Below are 25,506 nucleotides of genomic sequence, written 5' to 3'. Positions count from 1 at the left end.
TAGATATACTTTTCTGCAGCTTAGGGAGTTATTTTAGACAAGTGTTAATACACAGACCATTGTTCCATTTGTCTTTACTTTTCTACTTTTTACATAATTTTTCTGCTGACTTATTTTATGGCTACTGTTTAGCTCTAATCACAGTTCTGCTGTCTCTGAAGCCTGCCTTTCACAGCTTTCCCAAAACCCTCTGATTTTATGGCTTCCCATAGCTTGGGGAGAAACTTGATGTCTCCTAGAACTAACTGCAGGCTGTAGAGATGATGGAAACAAAAGTCTTTTCAGACGTGGAAGGATGATAGGCAACAGGCAGAATTTTCAGCACTGAAAATTTAGACCTGCTAATATGAAAAAGATTTTACCAGGAGAACAACCAAATGCTGGAGCAGGTGCCCAGAGAGGTTGTGGAATCCCCCACCGCTTGAAATTGCTGGTTTGAGCAGAAGGTTGCATGAAATAACCTGTGGGAGAGCCCTTTAATCTGCATGACTCATTTATATAAATATCTTTACTACCTGGTGCCAGAAAGTGACTGGATAGTGCCACAATTGTTTAGTTTCAGGATTTTTTATGCTTTTTTTTTTAAAAAGTGCTCCATACCAGTAATTTTAATTTCTATCTCAGCAAGATGTAAAAATGAACTGAAAAAAGAACATGTAAGGGTCCTGTAGAATTTATTTCACTGCTATTAGAGTTTTTGCTACTAAAATTATATAGTTATACAAGTCTGGAAGCAGTAATCATGGCAGTTCCTTCGGAAATTATTTCTGCATTTTTCCACTTGTCATTTCCTGCATTTGCAAACCCAATCAACATAATTCCCTGAAAAAAACAAAGTGACTGTATTCATAAAGAGCATAACTTTGAAAGATGTGCTGGCAATTGCACACACACTGATAATGGAGGGTGCCAGTTGCTTTGAAGCTCAGCTACCCCTGGCTAAAGAAACTCATCTCTGTTTTACAATTGTATTAATCCATTGAGACGATTATTTCTAAATCCAATTAAAACCTCAGATATTAGGACACTTAAGTTTGTTAACTAAGGCATCACCTAAAGTGAAAATTAAAGCACAGCTTCCTGCTCATCTCAGTATTTCAATCAGCAGGAAACAAAAGCAAAATCCCTCAAAACTTTGGAATTAGAGTAAAAGCAAGGTGAGATGAGAACTAATTCAAACCATCCAATTAGCAAGTCATTGTGTTGAAATCTGACTACAGAAGTGTGAAGTCAAAAGCTGAAGAAAAGTCAATTAAAAATTAAAATCTTAATCTTGTAGAACTTCATTTACATGTGTGCTATTATTAATTTTTTTCCGCTTTCCTCTTATTTAAGGCACAAAAGCACTCATTTTGTACTTAAATTAGCTTCCAACTTGTTCATGGTATTTTTAGGTTTTTGTCCTTCCACTAGAAAGTTTGACTTTCATGGAAACAAACTTCCACAAATCTCACTCCTACTGAAAAAAGGTGCAGGATAATGTGACCATCTCCAAGGAAAGCATACCTAAGATGTAATTTGTAAACAAAGCAAATCATGTAACATGTAATGACAAAGAAAATCTAATATAACAAAACATCAAAAGACATTGAAGTTTAAGCATTTTAAACCCTTAATCCCCAGACAGATTTATGCATTGTTTCACATAGTTTTAAAAATCCTATGTGAAAGGTATAGAAGCGCTAAAATGAAACAGTAAGAAATCCTCCTGTATGTTGAAGAATAGCCTATTCATATAGAAAAAAAATTGTTTTGAAGTAAGTACAAGAATTAAATAATTTACCCCCCCCCCATGCTAGAGAAAGCATATGAAGAAACCTAGTGAAATTTTATTAATTATTTCACTTTGATGAGACCATAGTTATAATAAAGAAAAAATATCCTGACAGATGACTGGAGTTCTGCTTTTTTTCCATTTACTTAATACCCACACATTATTTAACTCCTGTACAAAAATCAGAAATCTGCCTGTTTCAAATTTTTTTGTCATCTGGAAAAACAGAAAACAAATACATTATTTTTCAACCTAATTTTTCAACTTTTGAAGAATTATGAAGCTACCAACCTCTGCACTGAGGAAAGCTGAAAATAAATTCATATATGTTTGAGTATTTTTAATTGTCATACAGACAATTAAGGTGACATACTGAATATTCCATACTAAAATGGTATTTTAAAAAATTTAAATGCATAAAAAATACATTATGCATGCATTCAAGTTGCAGTAGCCCGTTTTCTCCAATTTTGACCTAGAAAACCTCTGTATGTTTTAAAACTACCTGCAGACCAAACAAGCAATAAAGACATAAAAGAGTAAGACTATTAAAGACATAATTATTTAAATTATCTTGATTGAAATCACTTCTCCCTTTGCCATTTGCTTCTAAAAGGTCAAAAGCATAAAGCAGCAATAAAAAGCAGAAACTTAATTTTTTTTTTTTACCTCATCAGAAAGATATCCCCTAGTATGATGGTAGTAAGAGTTCCAGTTACTGAATCTATCTACGCCTGCAAAACAAAACTTCTCTCTTGAAGTATCTTATTTATGTTGCAAAATCTTGGCATGGGACAAAAGTGGTTTTTTTGAGTTAACTCTAATTGCTCCAATTAAAATTTCTAAATCCTCCTCTGAGCCTGGAGCAGAAAAGGGTAAGAATTTTAACACACCCATGGAAAAAGAATTTGTTTGCAAAACTTTGTCACAGCTCATTAAAATCCAGTCAGACAAGGGAACCAAGCTCTCTGCACTGGGCACAGCTCAGCAGGGCTCTGCTGGGACATTCGGATGCCACATCCCTCCTTTCTCACTGAGCTCCTTGCTGCTGCTCTCTGGCCAGGACAGGATCAAGTTTGGCTAATCTGAGTTTAAATACAGCTGTGTGATAGCTTGGCGTGCCTGCCTGCTGCTCTGCCACACCTCTGCCCGCTGGGAGACAGAGAAAGGAGCGCTGCCAGACACTGAGCGCTAATTCCTGGGAGAGAGTGGGCAGCTTGACTCCAAACAGCCACAGAGGGGTCAGTCCTTGCAATAAAGCCATCCTAGGTAACTGTGATGCAGCTCACAAGCAGCACTTTGTGGGGTTCCATTTCAAGCAGCACGCAAAAAAGGAGAGAAATAATAGCTTTTTCTGCCACAGCCTCTTTCCTTAAGCTCATTGTGGATGAGTGCCCTCATGAGCCACCCATTTCAATGCCTGTTTTACATACAAAACCTCCTTTATTTGTTAAGCACTCCATCCCTAACTCCTTCATTCAGTTTTGTACTCAGCTGGCATAAAAATCCATCTTGTTTGAATGGGCCCAATTACTAAAAAAAAAAAAAAATTCAAGTCAAAACTGTCATTTACTACTAAACAGCTTCTGGACACAAAGTATAAAGCTCCTGTCAGTTCTTCCCTCATTCCACACTCCTGTAACATGGAAGCTTTAACTCTAGAACTGCCTTCTGAAGAAAAAAAACCTTCAGGATAAACAGCATTCTTTCTGTTTCCAAAGAAATGCTCGTAGTCAGCCATCTATACTTACAGTCCTTGTTGTACTGTCCTTACAAATCTGAGTCTGCCCATAGTACTCCAAGCGTTTGGAACACCAGGTGTGGATGCTGTCACATAATATTCTGCCCTAAGTTGCACTGATATTTGGGCTATTAATCTGTGTAATTGAGAAAAATCCATTTCCAATCAGTGCCTCTAGCACTCTGGGGAGTGGGGAGCAGGGGGGCTGTCAAAAAGAACACAGCAAGCTTGGTTATCCTTGGAGCTATGGACCACCACAGATAATTCTGCAACAGGCAAGTCTGGAACATAGAGGCAGCAGTCAATGCAGCTTGGGAGCTATTCTGGAAGCTGCAGTCCAGCTGCTGGATTTCATCAAGTATTTCTTCCTGGTATGAAAATAATTTTGTTTTTGAAGGTTAAGTCTGGAATACCAACAACAATAATTATCACAAAGACTGAAGCAGGGGTATTCAAAATAGCAGCCATCTTTTAATAAGCTATGAAGCTTAAGCTTGTTTTCCAGGGTAGAGGAATGTGATGCAGCCACACTGTTATCTGCTAAAGTCAGGGCATTCTGATGTTCAATGAGACATTTAATTATTTGTGTTAATGAGAGAATGTCGTGTGTATCAGTTGCTGAATACATCCTATGCTGGATATAGTAACTTTCCCACTTAGATGTAACTTTCGGACTTAGATGAATATTTTCTTGAGATCCTCAGAAGTCAGGGCAATTGGGAAAAGCCCAAGAGACTCAAACTGCTTATGGAGATACTTCTCAGCAGCTGTTGGAGAATCCATTTTATAATCTGGATTTGGGCGACTGAGACAGTGCCCTGGGAGGTGATCAAAAATATCTGATGTCTTTTATATGAGGAACAATTAAGCAGCACTGGATTTTTCAGACTGGAAAAAGGGATAACTCGGAATGGATATAACAACCTAAAATGGTGAATGGCACACAGTTATAATCTTACCAGAACCACAACTCTGACCTATCTTAGAATTTATTTTCCTTAGGAAATTCATGCAATCTTTCATACAATAACAGCAATGGAAAAGCTGAAGAAATCAATTGATTCTCAAGGTTTAATTTTCAAGGTCATACTGCTGGCCACTGTAACTGCACTGCCTGCCTGAAAAACTGTCTAGTGAACTTGAGTCTTAACATCACACTTGGAATTACATGTAGGTTTCGAAGTCAGAAAACTGAGGGATACCTTTCTGCTTCAAAATGTAAATCTTGAACATTATTTCCAGCAAATATTCTATCAGAAATCTGATCTATTAGAAACATTATTAGAAATAATCTATCAGAAACCCTTGCAGAGTCAGAAACAGTACTAGTAGATTCTGACATCTCAGAACTTCTTTTGCTAAGATGGTCAAGAGCGCTACTAAAATTTTCTGCTGTGTTAGGACATGAAATAGAAACTGACCTTCCACACTCTTAAGAATCCCTTTGAGATACTAAAGCTTCCTTTAACAGCAGTATTTAAAGAAGAGTTTAGCATGCCTTTCCAGATACTGGGAATGCTAGATATAGAACCATCAAGAAAGTAGATTCATTCCTTCAAAGCAGCTCAAAAATCCCATCATTAGTATCTGGGGCAGCAAAGGGCTAAAATAACCTACAACTATGGAAATACAGATGGACATAACAGAAGGCCAGCTGAGGAGGGTGACGCAGACACACCTAACAGGTGACACACCTAACAGGTGACACACCTAACAGGTGACAACTTCCAAGTGTGAAACACGGACAGCAGCTGTGCACCACATCCTGAAGAGCATCTGGGTGCTCAGGCAGTCAGATGAAGTCAGCTGCCAAGTTCCTCTGATTTTCTCCAGCCTGCCAGAGCCCCAGGCATGAGACTTGAGTTTGATGCAGGTAAGTCTGAGGTCACGTCCTTGAGCCTTGCTCAGAGCTCAAGGACACACAGGTACAAACAAAACCATTCCTGTTGTCACCCAGTTCCATAAGGAGATAACACGGCACCAGATTTTTGAGCTACAAGGGTGCTCAGCTTCACAGCTGGATCCCACATCATATCCATGGTTTGTGCTACAAATTACATTACGCCCAGCTTACACTTCTCAATGAATCAGGGCTGGGTAAGCAGCAAGGAGTAATTAATTTTAAAACATTTGATAAATCACATTTGCACTTTCAAGTCAGTAGGCCATCTCTACCTCCTCTAGGAAGTCTTTTACCAAAAAGACTAGCATTTAAATGACTGATGATTTCCAAATACGTGTGAATGAAACAAGAATTCTTATCTTGCAACACCTACTCATCTTCAGCAGGAACAAACGTAACCGCATTCCTCAAAAATTGCACAGCTCCTGCCAGCTTTTCATTTATATTGCTGGACTTAGAGCAGAAACAAATGGAAGCCATTTGAGGCTCTTCCTGAAATAGTTACAAGAATTGGAACAGAATTATCATTGGTTGCTAAATAAAGGAAAAACTGTGGTGCAGAAACTCTGGAATCATATTATCTTCACTCCAGACACTCAAGAGATTACTGCTCTAAAAAAAATAAATCTGGCCTAAATCTGGCTCAGAAATGCAATGGGCTCCAGCTTTCTTATATAAATGCCTGCAAGAGCACAAGCACTATGGGCCAGGCCCTGGAAACATATGAATAAGAGGTATTAAGAGGTATTTATGTGCGGCATACACTCATCTCAAAAAACTCTTCCAGGCTTTGCTTTCTTGACTTCTTAGAGATAGGCCTTAAATCTTGTATATCCACAGAGCTTCCCAAAAAATGCTGAACCATGAGATGGATACCAATGTGCAGAACAGGTCATTAGAGTCATACACGTGGTACATATGGGTAGCTATCAATTCATGCCTTCAGTCGACAGATGTAAAATAATCTTTAGAAAGAATCTTAGCACTAGTGAATCCATGTATACACATATTTATCTGTGCATCTATACAATCCATGCTGAATTACCAGCCTTTTGGAAGTTAATATTCGATTACTTATGAGGCTGCTCGATAACAGGAAAACGCATTTAATAATATCAAAAAATGTAACGACACTGACTACACAATAACTCATTTTCTTTCATTTATTTTCCTTTGTTTTAGTAAAATATTTGTATTCTACATAGACTATATTTTGTTATAATTAGTTTTAAATTATTAATAGTGAAGAATGTCTGCCACTGTACTCTTTTAAGGTACAATACAGACAAACAAGAGTTTTTCTCTTTTCAGAAGGATGGTGAGAAGGCATTACACCTATGTGTGCAGCAGTGCCCCTTTAAGAAATCTCTTTTTTGGCTGTGCATCCAGGGCAGCTAATAGTTTTATCAAATACCCTTCACAGCAAGATGACTGTTTCCATGGAAACTGTTGAGCAATCATCCATTACTCTTGCAAAGATTTCTTTCTCTGCTCTCACCTAAACACAGGTAGCTACTTTCTCTCTAACTACAATAGAGCAGAAGAATTCATTTTATGGGCTTTAGGACAATTCACCTCCAGAGTTTCCTATGAAGACTACAGGGGAAGTGGGGCCCACAGCACAAAACCCCAAAAGGTACATGCAAGGAAGCCATAAAGAAGTTTTAAAATGTACACAAATCGAATCTAATGTAAAATACAGCTTATAGAGAGGATGGAAGATTCTCTCCTTGCAACTGTGAAATGGATAGGAGACAGAGAGGAGTTTAAGACTGGAGAGGACTTTGATCACTCACCTCTCTCAGCATGTTGTTTTCTTTTTCCTTCTGTTCAAGAAGGCTCTCCAAGTGGTGCACGTGCATCTCTGCCTCAGCCAACCGTCGTGTCCGCTCATGGTCTTCCTCAGTGGCTTTTGCTGACAGCCCTTTACTCTGCAGCATCTCCAGTAGCTTTTTGATGGACTCATCACGTGCATTTAAGGTCTGTTTCTGTGTCTCAATACGCAGTTCCATCTCCTCCAAGGTTTTCCGTAGCAGGAACAGCTCCTTGGCCTGGCGCTCGTGCTCTGCGTGCAGCCGCTGAAAGTTCTCCTCTGTTAGCTCTGCCACGAAGGGTTCGCTGCTCCTGCTGCTGCTGTCCTGCTGGAACAGCTGGTTCAGGTCCCGCTGGATCCGCAGCTCGTCTTGGAGAGCCTGGATAGTCATCTGCATATGCTGAAAGAACAAACACATTAAATCAGAGGATTCCCTCCACTGGAGAAATAAAGGAAAGAGTATGAGCCACATGAGACCTCCTGAACTACCAACCAAGAGGAAATCACCATAGTAACAGACCAACAATGAGTTTTTGAAAGCAGAATTGAGGTGGAACTGGGTTATACTACAGAAAATTCAAGTTCCTCCTTCTGTGCCTGGCAGAGGTTGCTTAACACTTAGAAGACTCTTGCTTGAGTGACTCTTCCATTTGCATCAACTTGAGAGTGACCGATTCAAACAGGAAAATGTCAGCAGCTTTCAGCAACTTGTGTCAATACCCTTCCAAAAGTTCACCTCCCCTATAGAACAATTATGCAAAAGAAAACCCAGAATTACTATGGAATTACTATCTTGGCAAAGCAGAGGGGCACAGTGCTATTAGAATTTACGTATCACCCACAAAACGTAACCACCTGTGAAGGCTCCCAAGCTCTTCAGCAGTAACTCTACACCTAGCACAGATTTCCCATTTGACTTAGGGAATAAACTTCAGCTTGCAATGAAGAAACACAACTATAGAAAACTGGATAAATGCTGCACAGGGAAAGGGTCACACTGTAAAATTTAATGCATGAGGATTTTAGCCCAGAAGAGAAGTTACCACCTCACGAACAGGAATATGAAGTCAATCAAATGATCAGCAGTAATTTGTTGTTGCGCAAGACAATAAATCCTCTCTCAATGACTGAATACAGTGGGTTAATATAATGGGACAATACAGGAGAAGCACAGTTTGCCCACACAAAAATGTGTTCGTTTATACTTTGATAAATATCTTTTCTCTTCTCTGCAAGACAGAAGTATCAAGCCAATAACAGAGGAGTACAAACACTGCACAAAGATTTGATTACCAGGAATGAGATGCACACTGAGTGATACATCTCTTCTCCCTTAAGTGAGGCAGACATGCTTACAATTTAGTCTGAGTGTGAATAAGTGGGATGCACTAATCCCTGGGGTCTACATTTATATTTAAAAAATCAAGTGTCTCATACACAGCTATTACAGTATTCAGTAAAGTACTAGAATAAATTATATTCTATGATCAAGCTTGATGCAGACACACAGTGGTGAGGTCTAAAATGTAAAAACTGTGCAAAATTAATGCTTTCTATAAATCCAAGTGCTTAATTTTACTCAAGTATTTGTAAAAGGAGAAACTAAGAAGATTGGCTTTAAGCATTACTCCAAGACTATGTTTATCACAATTCTTATGTAAAATGCCTTGAAGATGGTAAAAAGCTGTCTGGACATGGCCCTGGGCAACAGGATCTAAGTGGCCTTGCTTGAGCCAAGGGGTTGGACCAGCTGACCTCCCAGCAACCTCAAGCACACTGTGATTCTATGAAAAAACAGCAGATAGCATTTATAGCAGAGTTACTTACCTTTAATCTGTTTTAGAAACACAAAGGGTTCGTTTGGTTGTACAGAATGGTGCATAAAGGCAGTCCAAACCCATTTTCTTTGCAGAAGTCAGTATTTTAGACCAAGTGCTTTCCCTCCATTTGTGCTCTGGCCTAAGAGCAGCTTTTCACAACCAAAGCTGCTGTCACACTGTCAGCTCACCTAAGGCCACACTGCCACTAAAGGGAACAGCCTTGCTGTTTGTCCTTCCTTAGGTGGTTGGCACTGACAACAGGATCAAAACTTCACCTGATGGCTGAAAATCAGCCCCAGCAAGCACCAAAGAAAATGCCTTAGCAGCCAGATCTCCAATTGAGGTGACAGTGTGGCTACATCAGTGCTGATTCTGGTGCAAAGCAGGGGTGGCAGGTGCTGCCAAGGAGCTGGCAGAAAAGAAAATGGAAACATCCTTTACAGCATCAGCATAAACTGGAATCAGCTTAAATGCAAAGCTCTGTGGTTGGTTTAAGATGCTGTAATTGCCTTTTCTTCTACTTCAATAACACAGTATCTGGAAGTTAGTAATTTGGTTAATCTACAACTACACTTCAGGTTATAGAATCTGTGTGCAACATAGCATGGATATATTAGGTGAGAGAACAAGTAATGCACCTTTTAGAACAGAGTAATTGTGTTTATATATTGGTGGCTGCCCAGATTTATTTTCAAGTAAGAGATGAAAAAATATCTGAAGGGAATTAATATGGACTTCCAAAACATTTTCAGAAATCACTTTCTTTTTAATTAAAGATCTCAACTTTCAGTTATTGACTGTGGTTTGGAGAAATGACAAAGTGAGAAATGACAGAACCACGTCCAAGCCCTGAAACTGAGGCACTACAGGTAGGCAATCAAAACCACTGCATCTGTTCAATTAATGCATGTTGGCTGAGCTGTAAGAGAAAACCTGCTGCACTCATTAAAACATTTGCCTCATCTGTACCTATACCCCACCAATAAAGTCAGTAGGACTGCAACAGCAGCAGTGAGAAAATGTCCTCAAATTTTGCTACAATTAAACAGTAACCCCACTATATGTAGCTTTACAATTCCACACGAGTTAATTCCATTTGTATTTGAGAAGCCCTACTTATTCACAGCCCAGCTGTGTGTTGTTCCTCCAGCTAACAAACAAAATTCCCACATGCTTCCACCTGGCTCTCCACACGCTGCTACTTCAGCATTTCCTTTCTCTCAGGCGAGGAAAGAGCTTCTTCTGAACAACCACATCATCGATTAAATGAAATTATTTCCTCTACTCAATGTTGTCTCGGAATCAAACTTGGGATATTTATAAACATCAATGGCCCAAATCACCAAACCAAATTCTTACATTTTCACCATCTGATCTGCTGTGAAATGTCATTTCAGGTTACACAAACAAAAACTATGTCTCGGACCCACAGAAATTATTTCCCCTAAACATGGAAATGCCTCCCTGGAACTTTTGGGTCACTGAACCAAAATCTATTATGTGATTCAAATACATGATGTGGGGGGGAAAAAAAAATTAATACCAGTGACAAACAGGATTTACTGATATCCATCAGTCTGTGAAATAAAGACAAGGGAGTTTGGAATACCTGACAATTGGTCAGCAACTGCCTGTAATTCAGTTTCCCACGAAAAATGAAGAGGTGGAGTTAGTGGAAAAGTTAGAGCTGAGCTTAGAAATAACTCCCACTGTTCTCTGAACTGCTGCTCAGTCGAGAATAAACTTTATTATGTGAAAGGTAACTGGAAAACATGCCACAGAAAATTATTCTGTGCTTCTGACACCCACTCTTTTCCAACATGCAAAATGTATACAAAATGGGTTCTTTTCTCTGCTTTCCAATATTTTTTTATGATTCTCAGAATAGAACAATATTCTTTACAAGCTGGTATCATAACTAAACTACTTTTTCAGTTAAAATTTCTTGTCTTCTGTATAATTTTAAGAAAACCCCATCATTTTTCCCCCTCAAGGAGCAGGCAATCTTTACTAGCATCTCATCCATTTCTAGACTTCACTTTTAAACTATCCTAGAAAGGCAAAATATTTTCCAAGTTCATGCAACACAAGCCACTGATACTTAATTTCTAAGACCTGACTAGAGATCTCAAGAAAATTGAAAAATACTGTTGAAATAGTCTTATATATAAATAAACATGTAAAAATACTTTTAATACCACTGAGCTTCATTATGCCATACTCTACGAAGTAACAATCATGCTTTTGTGAAAGATTTTAATGCAGGCAATGTAATTAAAGTCAAAGCAATTATTGTGAACCTGTACTTTGCTTGAAATTTATTGTTCCTGTCTCAAATCTTGAGGATTCCCTGTTTTTTTTTCAAGTAATGAAAACGAGTCTTTAAGCCTCACTAAAAATTATAACTACATGTAAAAAATCACAAAGGGATTTTTGTGAGCCCAGTTCTCTAGTTATGGTTATGTCCAACAAATTTTTCTCTTGACAGAGCTAAGCACCTTCAGGATCATCTCAAAGAGAAATCCTAAAAGGACATGGTGTAAACATAACCCCTTACACCAGGTGTTCCTCTGCCTGTATTATTTCCACAGGTCAACTTCCCAACCAGAGAGTTGAGACAGAGTTTGACTTTTATCCAGCAACCCAAAATTTACATCTCTAAGTAGCAGAACACGATTCAATCTTTGCCTCCAGCTATCAGGACTCAAATTCACATTTCCCACACCTTGGCAGATGGGTGAGCTCCCAGACCACAGCAGGATGGAGAAGTTGCTGGGATTTGGTTCCCAAAGCTGTCCTGCTGCTGCAGTCTCAGGGTAATGCACTCACCTACAGCTGTACTGGTGAGAGCTGCAGGCAGCTCCTTTCATCTCTCTCTGTTGAAGCTTTTCCTTTTTGCATAAAATATTTAACAATTCAGTAGGCCTGACAGAAAATATTAAAGAGAGCACAGCTTCTTATTCTAATTGGTGGAACACATAAGAACAGAAAGACCTGAATAGCAATACCTCCAACTAACTTAAATGTTTACCATTCCAAAGGAAATGGGGGATGTGCATTTTAACTTTCTCAGTCAGAAAAAGAAATTTAATTGATATTCTACAGCCAAGACCTGTATTCTAACACTACATTTAAATCGAAAGGAGACAGCCACTGCTACTACCATGATTTTGAAAGAAAGGATTAAATTGTGATATGCTTTTTAAAGAAAGGATTTCCAAACTCATCGTTGCAAGACAGAGCTTGACCTACCAAGCTACAGTGTTTAATATTCCAATATGCATTTTTTCAATTGAGTTTGGATTTTAGATTATTCATTCTGCAGATACTATCTGTGTAACTACTGTAATCAGACATACAACTTATCCCATAATTTATTCAAGAAGTCTAAATGCCTAAATTAGACCTCTGGGTTCTGCAAGGCACCTAGTCACCAAACACTTCCATAGTTAAATTCCCCTTAATCTTCTCTATTTAAATTCTAAGTAGGTTCAACCGAGAAAATTCCTTTCATTTTTGAACACCAAGAAAAAATACAGTATCTTCAAGAGAAGCCTGAAAAAATCAGCAAAAAGAAACAGAATGTACTCTTTCCCAGAAACAAGGGAAAAACATAACATACAATTACGTGACAGTGTCACAGAAATGTGTCACAATGAGGTGGGGAAGTATTGTTACATTCTGCAAAACTCAGCCACTTAGATTTCTCTGACACTGGGAGAACAGTGAAGACTCAATCATGAGCAAGAGAATGCAGGGTAGTGATAAGGACAGGGAGAAAAAGAGAGGTCCTACCAGAATATTTAGTGCTGTGAAAGCTTCCACCTGGAAGAGAGGGGTTCAGGCTCTTACTCATCATATGACTCAAAGGAGGCTCCAGTAAGGAAGCAATAAAGATGTTCTTGGGTGGATCTCTAACAAGTTATTCTTACAGAAAGGACTGAGAGAGTTTCTCCTTTGCACAAATATCTGAATATTGAGTGACTTCAAAATTCAAGCTTGCATTCCTCACATGTCTGTGTCCTAAAGGGAAGAGTGTCAGGGACTTTGTTCAAATTAACCAAGAGACCCCTTAGCAACTCTCACACTGAATCTATTTCCTTCTTAGGGTAATCTCATCTCACTCTTACCAAATTCTTAATCAGAAATCCCACTCCACAGGGAAAAAAAAAAAATCCTAACAAGAGTTTTGCTGAAATCAGCAGATTTAATAAAAGCTTCTTATAAAAATACTACTGACAAACATAGGCTATTAAAAACTTACTGGTCACGTCTACTGTTAACCCACAAAGCCAGTACATCCTGTCCTGAATGAGCTTTATGATGCACACATATTTGGCAGTTCTCTGCCAATCTGCTCAGCCATCAGGCTGTTCTTCATGCAGAAAACACCATGTGCTTGGACACAACACAGGACAGGTGTGCTGGTTTTGGCTGGAGTAAAGTTAATTTTCGTCATAGTAGCTGGTATGGGGCTGTGTTTTGGATTTGTGCTGAAAACACTGTTGGTAACTCCGGGGTATTTTGGTTATTGCTGAGCAGGGCTTGCACAGAGCCAAGGCCTTTCCTGCCTCTCACCCCACCCTGCCAGTGAGTGGGCTGGGGGAGCACAAGGAGCTGGGAGGGATTAAAGCCAGCACAGCTGATCCCAACCCACCCAAGGGATACCCCAGCCCAGGTGATGTGCTCAGCAATACAAGCTGGAGGAAGGAAGAGGAGCATGGGATATTGGATTTATGGCATCTGACAGCCAAGTCACCATCACTTCAGGATGGAGCCCTGCTTTCCTGGAAAGGGCTGGACACCTGCCTGGTGATGGGAACTAGGGAATGAATTCCTCATGCTTTCTCTTTACCTAACAAACTGTCTTTATCTCAACCCACAAGCTGTCCCACCCTCACCCACCAGGGACAGAGTGAGTGTCTGTGTGGTAGCTAATTGCTGGCTGTGGTTAAACCACAACAACACATTTCCTTTTTTTATTATATATCACATAGTTCTGTATTTCTTTTTCAGGATCCAACCCAGGAATAAAAAACTACAACATTTAAAAATTTTTAAAAAGGGACAAATGTAATTTGTTAATCAAACGAAAACTAAATTTTGGAAGATGCCAGTTTATAGCTACTCTGTCCTTAAGCAAATTATTTTTACAGCTGGCAAAAAAAGACAAGGTACACAAGCTTTTAGCTAGAAAAGGCATTGCAGGTCTGAAACTTACTTGTAGTACCTATAAACACTGCCTTACTTTTGTTTCTAGTTCACCATGAGTACAATGCTATTTCTCTTGAAAGGAAAGATACAATAATTATGATATTTTATTTCAGAAGGACAATTCTGTAAGGTCTGTTCATCAAATGTACATCACCAGAAAATGAGAATGTAAATGCAAAAACTGTTTTTCTTGCCAGAAAATCCACATGCACAATAACTCTCATGTTTCTTAAAACAAAATCTTCAAACATTTTTAAGAGGATGAACCACACAGCTCAAAAGAGACCACATGCAAAATGGTAGAGAACAGAATTTGGTCACTGTGTGAAATCACACCCTCCCATGCTCAAAGAGTTAAAGTTTTGGCAGCATTTCTGGGAAATGGATTCTGCTGAATGCCCTGCAGAAGCAAAGCCTGGCTGTCTGAGGGAGTCCCTGCTGACATTCAGCTGCAGCCCACGCAAAGACATTGGGAAAAGGGCTAATGTCAGGTGTCCAGCAGGGCTGTGAAGAAACAGAACTTGCTGATTCCAGAAATGCTACATATTCCCTGTAAGATGGATCAGGGGCTTCAAAATCCTGATTTAAATGGAAATGAGTGGGTGATTTTTATAGTGTTAAGCTTAGATACAAAATACTGCTATGATTTTAATAGGATTTAATTTGTGAGTCAAAGAAAGGGACCTGTATTTTAAAGACAGCCCTACGTTGCATTATCTCTGAGACAGCAGAAGGGCAAGATGGTAAAAAAGTGCTATAGGTAAAGAGTTTAAGTTGTCAGTAATACATTTGTCAGCTGAACTAGACTCGCACAAAATAAGCCATTTAAGGGGGCAGTGTGCAGCAGCCTAATTCCTTTGCTCCTGTTTGTACCAAAAATCCCCAACAAACCCCAAAGAAGCCTACAGGGATGAATTTAGAGTCCCAAAGGAAGCAGATGAGAAACAGCCTGCAATGCAACCAACTCACGCACAGTGTACAGGCACATCCATGAAAAGGCTGCAAGGTAAAAGAGAGTAAGTGCAGTACACCATCTCTCAGTGCTAAATGTCCACATGCACGATTTTATCTTTGGTAAACATGAAGCAGCTTAGCAAGAATAAAGGTAGGCTGTTTCTATGGTCAAAGTATAGATGTGGGCAGGTTCTACAGAGTAACTCATGCACAGTAAAAACAAGACTTATTCTAAGAATAATTTTGTGCACATTCTAAATAGTCTAAAGAAATTTGTGCACATACCTGTGTGGTAAGAAGAAAAATTCTGATTAGGCATAGGCAAACCTGTTAAAATCCTAAAAAGCACACATTTATCAGTTTTTTAGCTATGAATATAATTCTGACAGTTCTCTGACTTCCTAAGGGAATTTGAGCTCTCTGTCAGACACCAGAAATGGTCTAGTAGGCAACTAGAACTCAAGAACCCAAAGGAAAATTATTTTTGAAGTCGTATCAGTAAGCTCCAGCTACTCTGTTTACATTTCCAAAGGTAAGTACTTCTACATCTGTAGTTTACTGTGCTTCAAAAGCTTTTGCTCATGCAAATCTTCCAAGAATCTGTATTTCATACCCTTTGAATGTCAGCATGTTATTATCCTGGAACTGAGAAACTGGATTCTTTTTAAGTGCCCCTCATCCTTCTTGAGAATAGGCATTTTGGGATTAGGGCAAATGTTTGGAATTTCTCATAGAAATCAACAATTTACATACTGACTTTAACCTCCGTTTCCCACCAGGCTGTCCAAATTGGGTTAGTATTACATTACTTAAACACCATGTTTTATTTATTTACAAATATGAGCTTTGATTTTTTTTTTCCTTTACGCTGCTCAAGAAACAGCATATTTGCAGTTTCATACACTGCAGTAAGACAACTCCTTGCAGATTCTGTCTTCCCTGTCTGGCAAGCATAGATTTCTTTTGCCACAAATTGTGTTGATAAAATGGATCTTTGTGCACAAGGTTTTTGTTAAAAAAATAAAAAGCCAATACCCAAACATCAAACTGATCTATATTCAGGCCAGCCGTGATAGAAGTTATAGAGTTCAACCTTATCCTATTTTGCATGTGCATACAACACACCCAATCTCACCCAGAGCACAGATTACTTCTAAATTGCATCTGTGAAATAGGTGCTAAAGTGCCAAATTCAGCTTTTGTGAACCTCTCATCCCATGAAAGTAATTATAAATTATTATGGCACTTATGGGAAAGAGAATTTTAACATTTAAATACGTATGAAAGTCTAATATTTTCAAATTAATAGCATCTATATGAAAGATGACTCATTTGTTAATAGATTAGGAGCTTTTCTGCAAAAATGTGTTATTAGTCACCTCAATTAGGGAGGTCAGTAAATCTGTCTTTCCATTAGCTGATGTAAGGAATCAATCCAAGATAAAAGGTGCTCTGCTACACAACCTTTGATTCTGTGTTCAGTACTTTCCAACATATCAGCATACATCAACAACATGCTCTAAAAAGGAAAAATAGCTGCTGATTTCTAGTAAGAGAGCACTATATGAAAAATCAATGCACAAGATAGCTGCTGATTACTTTACCCACATCACCCATCTCACCCAGATTTAAACCACCTTCTACACTAGCTGGTTTGGAGAGGTCACACTATAAATCTCAATGCACATATTCATGTGTCACACAAAGATATTTTGACCAAAATACCTTGAATAACTACATCTGCATGCATAAGCCAACTGCTTCTCATCTAAGAATATAAATTTGGGAGCAGGCTGAATCTTTAAAGCTTGTTGAGTAGTTGAAGATTGTGACTGCTATATTTCAAATAACAGTTTCTGAATGAGGACTGAATATTTCAAATAATTAGTTTCAATGTAAAACAGTAAGTTTTCAATTTCTGCTTGCCCACAGCACTACAACACTTTGTTCTTCCTGTCAATTTGGAATGTGTTCTTCATCACCAAGTAACAGTGGGAGACCTGAGCCACCCAATGCTCAGAGACTATGGAGTGGTGACTACAGCAGAAAGTGTTCTTTCCACACTGTGCCTCCAGAAATTGAGTTCTCAGCAAAAATAAAGTATTTGTAAGCCACACCAGACTGAACTATCAAACCTGGACAGCAGCTCACCAGCAATCTGCAAACACTGAAATTCACTGATGGTTTGTTTGCTGGCTATTTTAATGCATTTTCTTGAGAAGGCAAGACACCAGATGACCAGATATGGCCATAAATGTGAGAATACTGCACTCAGGACTTGAAATAATAGAGCACCTGATATTCAGGATCTCACGAACAACATTTAGCTGTATTGAGACACATGGAAAGTTCTTGCCAAAGGAGTCTCTGCCCAATGATCAACCAAGACCAAGAGAACCAACAGCAAAAACAGCCTCTCAGCTGCACTGACCATGGCTGCAGTGAGGCTTTGCCACCTTACTTACAATCTTCCTTGAGATGATGAGATGGCAACATTGCAAGGCAAAAGTTCTCAGGGAGATGATTATAGTGCAGAGGCCCCGTATTGTCCCACAACTCATCCCCCTGTTTCACTACAAGATGGAACCAATTTCACTATCTCACAACCATGCCTCTTGTTCTGCTTGTTCACAGTGTCTCCAATGTGCCTGCCCTGACTGCTGTCTATCCTGCTCAGAATTTTAACTGTTGTATCTTCTCACATTTGGTTTATCATCAATTCTTCAGGGACAGCAAACCAAGTTTCCTGGAAAAGTGTTTGCACATGGTTTTCTTGTTTCAAGCCACAAAAGGGAACAACTGCAAACCTCTCTACTCAGTCAAAAATCCAAAAGGCCTAAAATGATTGCTGAAACAAGAGCAGTACCCAGGTATATCATCAACTACTGTAGAGGACTACAGTGTGTGCACTTCTACATACAGGAAAACAAAAAACCAAAACAAAAGCAAAACCAATTCATTCATTGTCCTTGAAGTAAAAATGATGGGCCTTTTTGAAGTTATCAATGCACTACAGACTATTTTGCAAGATTAAAGGCTTGAAGTGGTCACAATTAAGACAAATTCTTGCCAGACAGAAGATATGCATCCCTTCCATCTCTGCAACTTCTTTTCATTTTCTTTGAAACGTCAGGAGAAAGAAAACAGGATTCTCTTCAACAAAATTTACAGAAGCAACAATCATGGATAAAACTCAACTAAACCTGTCGCTTTTGACACGATACATGGTATTTTAGCCCTCTGCCATTAACTACTGGCTACACTCACAAAAGAATAGACTTGAAAATCTTATTTTCTGGATATGTCAAGTCTCGCCAAGTACCATTCTGGGAAAGACAGGCAGTTCAAATGAATTATTAGAATTTCAGGATAAATTTAGAATATGGCTGCAGCAATCACTGTCCCTGTGAAAGAACATATAAAAAAACCTCTGATCAAAATGTTCTGGCACTTACCCTCATGTTGAAATGACAGCAGCACCTCTGACAGCAAAGCAGAACACAGCACATTACACTGAGTTCTAAAGGAGCTTTGTGTGACTTTTAGGAAGCTAAGCAGCTTTAAGAGATAAGCAACAGAAAAGCATTAAGAACTTGAATAGCTCTGGAAATGGGAAGGCCTAGCACAACCCACCTTAACAGAAAGCATTCCAACTTCTGGAAGATGCAGTGATGGATGCAGCTTTGCAAGTACAAATTCAAGGATTTTCCCTATTAATTCCTTATAGAATGTGATGGAAAATACCCAAACAGAAAAGTTTTTCCATTCAGGAGATTGGTTCTTTGCCACAGACATCTTCCTGCTAGGTACAAGGATTCTCAGAGCAGGAGGCAATTCCCTCTGGCAGCAGTGCTCAGTCACCCACCACTGAAGACATCAGGTGCAGTAAGCTGAACTCCTAGTAGGCATCAGAAATCCATCTGTTCAGAATGTGAGCTAGACAAGCTAAAATGAGTACCAACAACAGGACTGACAGCTAGAACGACTTTTGTCAGTGAAAAGCTTCAGTACTGTCCTGCCTAACCTTGCACATCACTCTAGGAATCGAGGGAAAGAGAAGAACATAAAGGAGATCTGACTTGATGGAAATAAACATAAAACTATCCAACACTGAATATTCTTGCATTGCCCACGAGTCAAAATGGACAGTTGGCATAGACAGCTTTGATAAAATCATTTGGGGTAAATCTCTCACTGAACAAATACTGGCTCTTAATAAATCTTTTCAGGAGCTGCTTACTCATGTATTAGTACTACATGGCCATTCAAGCAGTTTGTCATGCTGTTAGGCTTCTTGCAGAGCAATGACTGAACTCTTGCTTCTTTACAGACCAGGTGGAGAATACATAAATGTTCAAGATCTGCAATAACACAGATAACAGATAATCAAGATCTGCAAAAATGGAAATGCTGGGCAATAAAGTCTTTTTGGTTCTTTATGCAGGCCATCCTGTAACCAAGTGCTCTGCATCTAAACACTGTTCAGAGAAATATCTAAATCTGCTGATAAATCTGTATGAACAACTGTCAAGACAGAAAGGAGAATGGAATTCCCTGTGGTGAGTTCAAGGCATCAATCCACCAACTGCAGCAAGAGCTTACACTTGTCGAACAGAGTTAGCCCTCTCAGAGCTACATGTTTTATAAGAGTCTGGCAATTCAGAACTAAAAATAAAAATTAAAAGGGCTTGTAGCATTGCAAATCTGGAACACTCACTTGTCTAGTGTTAGACATTTTATTTCAGGGCAACACAACAAGCTGGCTCTGAAGACCCAAATTCCACTCAACTCTTGGGTATTTTCTGGGACCTAGAAAGAATTAGGGAAAGCACTCACTCTTCTTCATCCATCTCAATGCGAGGCCAAAGGAACAATGGTGGCTCTTACTTAAATGCTAAGCTTAAGGCACATTTCAGAACACCTTGCTGTGCCTTCCCGGAGAAATAAACCCATATGTTAATTAAAAGCAGAGGTTCACTCTTTTTCTATCACTCAAATGGATGCCTAGATTAGGTTTACTAGACAGAAGATTCGTACACCTAATTAACACAGAAACCCTGAATGCATTACTAAGAAACCACTCCACAACCCTGGATTTCATAGTCCCTGCACTCCTTTTAGATTTCACCTAAAATTAACATATGTTTTACTCATCATTAAAACACTCTCTTGGCAACACTTTTCTGAGATACTTTTGCTGTAGAGATTCATGACTGGTTAAAGGATAAGGAGCACATGAAGTGTTCTCCTCTCTCCTTTCATTTTCAGGGAATGAGGGGGAAGAAAAAGGAAGAGCCAGCAGATCAATACCTGGCTGCGAGCCTGCTGTCACTGGCAGGATTTTGCCTTTTTTAATTATAGATCAGTTTACATGACAGCAGGCCTGCTGGCAAGAGCCAGGGTACACCTGTCTCAAAGGGGAAACAGGATCTCTGCACAGGAGCCAGCAGGGCTCATTGAGAGCTCTGAACCACATGGCAAGGGGGAAGGGAAAACAAAGAAGCTCACTAGAGATGAGCCTGGGGACAGCACTGGTGAGGTTCTGCTGTCAGTGCAGGGATGGGATGGAGATCCACACAGCTCTGAGATGCAGGTTCCTGATGAGCCAGAAACCACAGGATGAAGCACCTGAGAATGGTCACGCTGGAAATAGAGATGGTGCTGGTCAGGGAGGAGCAGTGTTGATGATGAAGGGTCTGAGAACAAGTCCTGTGAGGAGCAGCTGGAGAAGCTGAGCCCGGAGGAGGCTCAGGGGACACCTCATGGCTCTCATGACCACCTGAAGGGAGGGTGCAGCCAGGTGGGGGTCGGGCTCTTCTCCTTCTGACAAGTGATAAGACAAGAGGAAACGGCCTCAAGTTGTGCCAGGGAGGTTGGATATTACAAACATTTATTCACACATGGGAATGGGCTGCCCTGAGTCAGTGGCTGGGCCACCATCCCTGGAGGTAGTTAAAAGATGTGTAGATGTGGCACTTGGGGACATGGTTTAGAGCTGGGCTTGGCAGTGCTGGGTAATGGGTTTTGTAGTCACAGTCAGTAATTTGTTCACTTTTTTGTTCAGATTTTGTTTTTCTGAGGAAAACCCCATTAAAATCCTAATACACAACATTCAGTAAAGGACAATTGGTCAAATGTAAAAGGACACCTGGTATCACAACATACACTCTTAAAAATAAAACCCCATTATTTGGTTATTTTTGCCAGAAAAGGACAGAGCCAATCCTTTTGATTAAACTACCACAAACAGTTCAAGAAATGAAGAATGAACATTTCTTCATTTGAAGAAATGAAGCAGCAATTCAACTGTTTTAATTTAAGTAAAAGCAGTTGAAAAAAACAGCTAGTTATTAAATTATTTAAAATCTAACATAGAATAGGTGAAAAAAAGCATTCTTAAAAAAGTAAATCACTACTTGAGCTAGTGAAGAGTGATCTATAAACTCAAACCTCAGCTACTGTCAGAGGAGAATATATAATGGGGCCTAAAAACACTGAAAATGGCATCTTTCCTTGGTCAAGATTAAAATAATTTTTTAAAAAGCTCTGGAGAACAGCCAAGCAAATAATGCAATTGCATTTCTTTGAGTCAAAAATCACCATCCTATCACTTTCTAACCATTGCTTCCCTCAAATCCTTTGGACAGCAACTGTCATGTTTATGTATGTGCTAGGATAACCAGAATAATACACTACCAACCCTGAAACAAAACCACAATATAAATAGTGAATCAAACTGTTTCAGCAGAAAAGGATTGAGAGCAATAAATAATGAAGGAATAAAAGCTTTCAAGAAACCATTACCATTCCCATGGTCTAAAAGGTCTGAGCAAAAGATTTGTATGGAGAGGTGGTAATTCTACCAGCTGATAAACAGGAAACACCTCTCAGAGCACACTTGTTCTTCATTAGGCTTTGCTGATTTTGTATCACATCTCTGAAATCATCAAGCAGCAAATAACAAATTCAGTGCATTAATACTGGTTATGTATTTTAAAATCACTGTTTTATCTAGTCTATGATTTTTAGACTTCAGTACTGGCTTACTGAATATTACATTTTTCCCCTTCCACACCCATAGCTCTGCTCACTATCCCACAGACAACTTTGACTCACAGGAGTCAGTTAATGGAATGAACTCCCTCCATAATATCCCCCCTTACCTACAGCTGCCAGCCAGGTTTATTTCCTACTGAAACTGAGCAACATGAACCCAGAGCAAAATTTCTTATTCTGTTCTCAGCTTGGAAGTTGCTGCTTATGTCCTTTCTCTAATGTTTTACTTCTCTACAAGCCCTGCTGTGGTTACCAGCTTCTCCTTGTTGGAGATGTCTCTTCCCTCCAAAAAAGGGGTGGGTATTGCCACACAGATAACCAGAATATTTAACTGTATCCTGAAAAGCTGCTCTAGGTAGGACAGGACTGGTACAACTTGTAAGAACCTCTAGTATCTACTTTAAAGAAAATACAATAGGTCAAGCCTGTTGCTAATAGGAGGTTTCTATCTCAATTGTCTTCCAGAAAACAAAATTGCCTTGAAACAAATCTGTGCATTACTGATGTAATAATGAACAACACTTAGACACAATGGCGCCTAGACACTAAACATACCTTAATTTTCCCAGAAGACAGACTGATAGCCTTACTGGAAAATTTGATAATTTATTTGGAGGAAGAATTTAACCCTCCAAATTTCTGTGCACCACTCTCCTAGCAGCAGTGAGTCACTGCTGTCACCAATTGTCACACAATAACCTTCCTGTGCTCTCTGCTGCTGGCACTGGCAGTGACTCACCAGTGGCTCCACTCAGGCCAAGAATTCCTAGGATGCAGCTTCTGTGCCCAGCAGAGAGCAGCTCTCTCAGCTTCACACATTCAGCATCCCCAGCCAGGTAACAGCCCTGGTACCCCACATCCTGCCTCTCTGCCATGAAAGTGACAGCACTCAACCCAAACAGAAGCCCTGGGTACATTCTGACACTCCTAAGAGAAACACAACGTGGGATTAGATCTTACAACGAAGACATCTATGGATCCTCTTATTTCTCTCCCTCCTCACAGCATAATCTGTATTAGGGACCCTAGTTCAAAGGATAAAACACTTGTCTTGACCAACCACATTTAAGGCTCCTAATGAAAAGTTTCAAAGACCCTCACCTTTTTGTTGGTGTGTCTGCTCTAAAAACATTTTCAGTGAAGGAACACAGCACAAACAGTAAGTCACTAAAAATAAACAGCTGTGCTGAAAGAGTGTCTTAAATGACAAATTAAGTATTCTTCATAAGCGATTTTAATAGAAAAAAAAGCCCACAATTATGTTAAACTAGTCTGACAGAAAAATTCCTTTTATTATTTAGAAAGAAGTAATATAAGAACCTTGACCCCTTCAAAACAAATAGGCCAACTTAAATATATAATATAAATAGATAGCAGCTGAGTAATGAATCCAAAGCTGGACCAATGACTCCATTGATCCATTCAATCCATTTATTACCTTCTGAACATTGCTACAAAAGTGAACATTAAAATTAATGAATAAAGTATTTCCTTTCCCAAGACAGAAATAATTAAACTAGAAATAACTTTAAAATAAATTGAATTAGAAATTGCAGTAAAATTAAATCAAACTACACTACAAGTTACTGTAAAAATACATTGGCAAAACATGACTTATTAAAAAAATTAAAGCTAAAAAATTCAATAGATGTACTGCAAAAATGTGAAACTTTGGAAGCAGCTGTATTACATGGAAAAAGGTACTTCAATATCCTCAGTTCTGCTTACCTACCAAATCTTAAGAAATGTGTTTGAGTCTCACCATATATTTCAGAAGTATTTGTAATACTTCTAAAGCACATTGCCCATGTATAAGCAGTACTCCTCACTGGCAAGACTGGCTGTAACTGAAAGGACCAAAAAACGAGAGAAAATACCAAAGTATTGAGGAGTCAAATTTTTTATTTCAGTATTAAAACCAACTCTAGAAAGCACAAGTAAAGCTCTGAAAAATCCTGAAAAAGGATTCTCTTATGGGAAATAACGAGAAGAGTTCCTACATAGGTCAAGAAAGTATGAAAACAGAATTTCCCAGTTAGCACTTTTTTCATGGATCCTGATTATACTGGAAAACCAACACAAAACATCAGCCTCACACTGGACTTTGGCTTTCTGGCTGGCTTTCCTGAAAAAATCACCTCCTGCTCTTGCATGGGAGATTCCAGTCAGCCCTCTTTTACTGACAGTGAGTTCAGTAACTGCACAGCGTGTCAGTAAGAGCAGAGCCAGCCCGGACCACATGTTTGCATCTATTCACAGGAGAATGATACAAGAAAACTGCCCACGGGCAGTGTAAGAGACGAAACAGCTCCGCTCTCGAAGCTGAACTCCCGTTGAGTGTCCCAGGAGTTCAGACACAGCGAGTTCAGTACTTCCCTGCCTGATTCTGCTTTGTCAGGGAAGAGGCAAAGGCTAAAATACTGCGCCACTCCTTTGACAGGAAAATTGTATCAAACTAAAATTTTTATTTAATAGTTATACCTTCTTTCTAGTAGTGGGAACCTTCTTATTCTCCTGGCCAACACAGCTCTGCATGTGAAGTTAAAGAGATGACTAACCCCTGTTAACAGCATTTTGCACAGCAGCACTGTCTGAAGCACTCAAGGCAGACGCTGCTCACCCTAAAGGGAACCTCCCAAGCACCCACCCAAATGCTCAATTTCCACCACTTGCTCATGAAACGCCTTCATGCTCCTCCCAGTCACCACTTCCCCCCCAATAATGTGGGTATCTCTGTTTTAAGAAGAAGAATCCCTTGTAAGACCAAGAGCTCCATAAAAGTAGGTAGCATATACAGGAGGTGAACATAAATAGAGAATGAACATTTCAGATACTCTCCATCCACAGTTCCTGTTTTCTTTAAATGACTGTCCATGTGTATCACCACACTAGAGGTGGCTGCATGCAGTGCCTGTACATTCCATGGATTACCAGAAAGTCCTGAGACTGTGGACAGTTACAGCTTTTCTGCTGCCTGGACACTTCCTTTAGTGCCACGCTTAACAAATGTATGAATGAAAGTACTTGCAGCTCTACAGGTCTCACAAAAGGTAATTTTTTTTAAATGCTACAGATAGTGTTTGTTCCCAAACTACAAATTTCTCTCTCTGGTCTATTACAACACACCCCAGTGACCCAGAAGAACACACTCTGAGGACCCAGAGTGTTCTCACTGGGGAAAAAAACAATAATAAGAATTTAACAAAAAAAGGGGGGCATGTTTTTAAAAAG

General features: G+C 39.3%; 1 protein-coding gene across 7 annotated transcripts in view; it reads right to left on the bottom strand.

Annotated features, from left to right (window-relative positions):
- The window catches only part of ERC1 (ELKS/RAB6-interacting/CAST family member 1), a 277,845-nt gene that overhangs the window by 210,987 nt on the left and 41,352 nt on the right, over positions 1-25,506 (bottom strand). For all 7 annotated transcript variants that reach the window (XM_041484357.1, XM_041484358.1, XM_041484360.1 and 4 more), the window contains exon 3: positions 7,215-7,631. In XM_041484357.1, coding sequence (XP_041340291.1) covers positions 7,215-7,631 — 417 coding nt within the window. The remainder of the gene's footprint in view (positions 1-7,214; positions 7,632-25,506) is intronic.

Source organism: Pyrgilauda ruficollis, unplaced genomic scaffold, assembly GCF_017590135.1.
Source record: "Pyrgilauda ruficollis isolate IOZ18807 unplaced genomic scaffold, ASM1759013v1 scaffold66, whole genome shotgun sequence".
In the NCBI taxonomy this organism is placed as follows: domain Eukaryota; kingdom Metazoa; phylum Chordata; class Aves; order Passeriformes; family Passeridae; genus Pyrgilauda; species Pyrgilauda ruficollis.
Note: the sequence above shows the minus strand (reverse complement) of the source record. Positions and strands in the feature narration are given on the sequence as shown.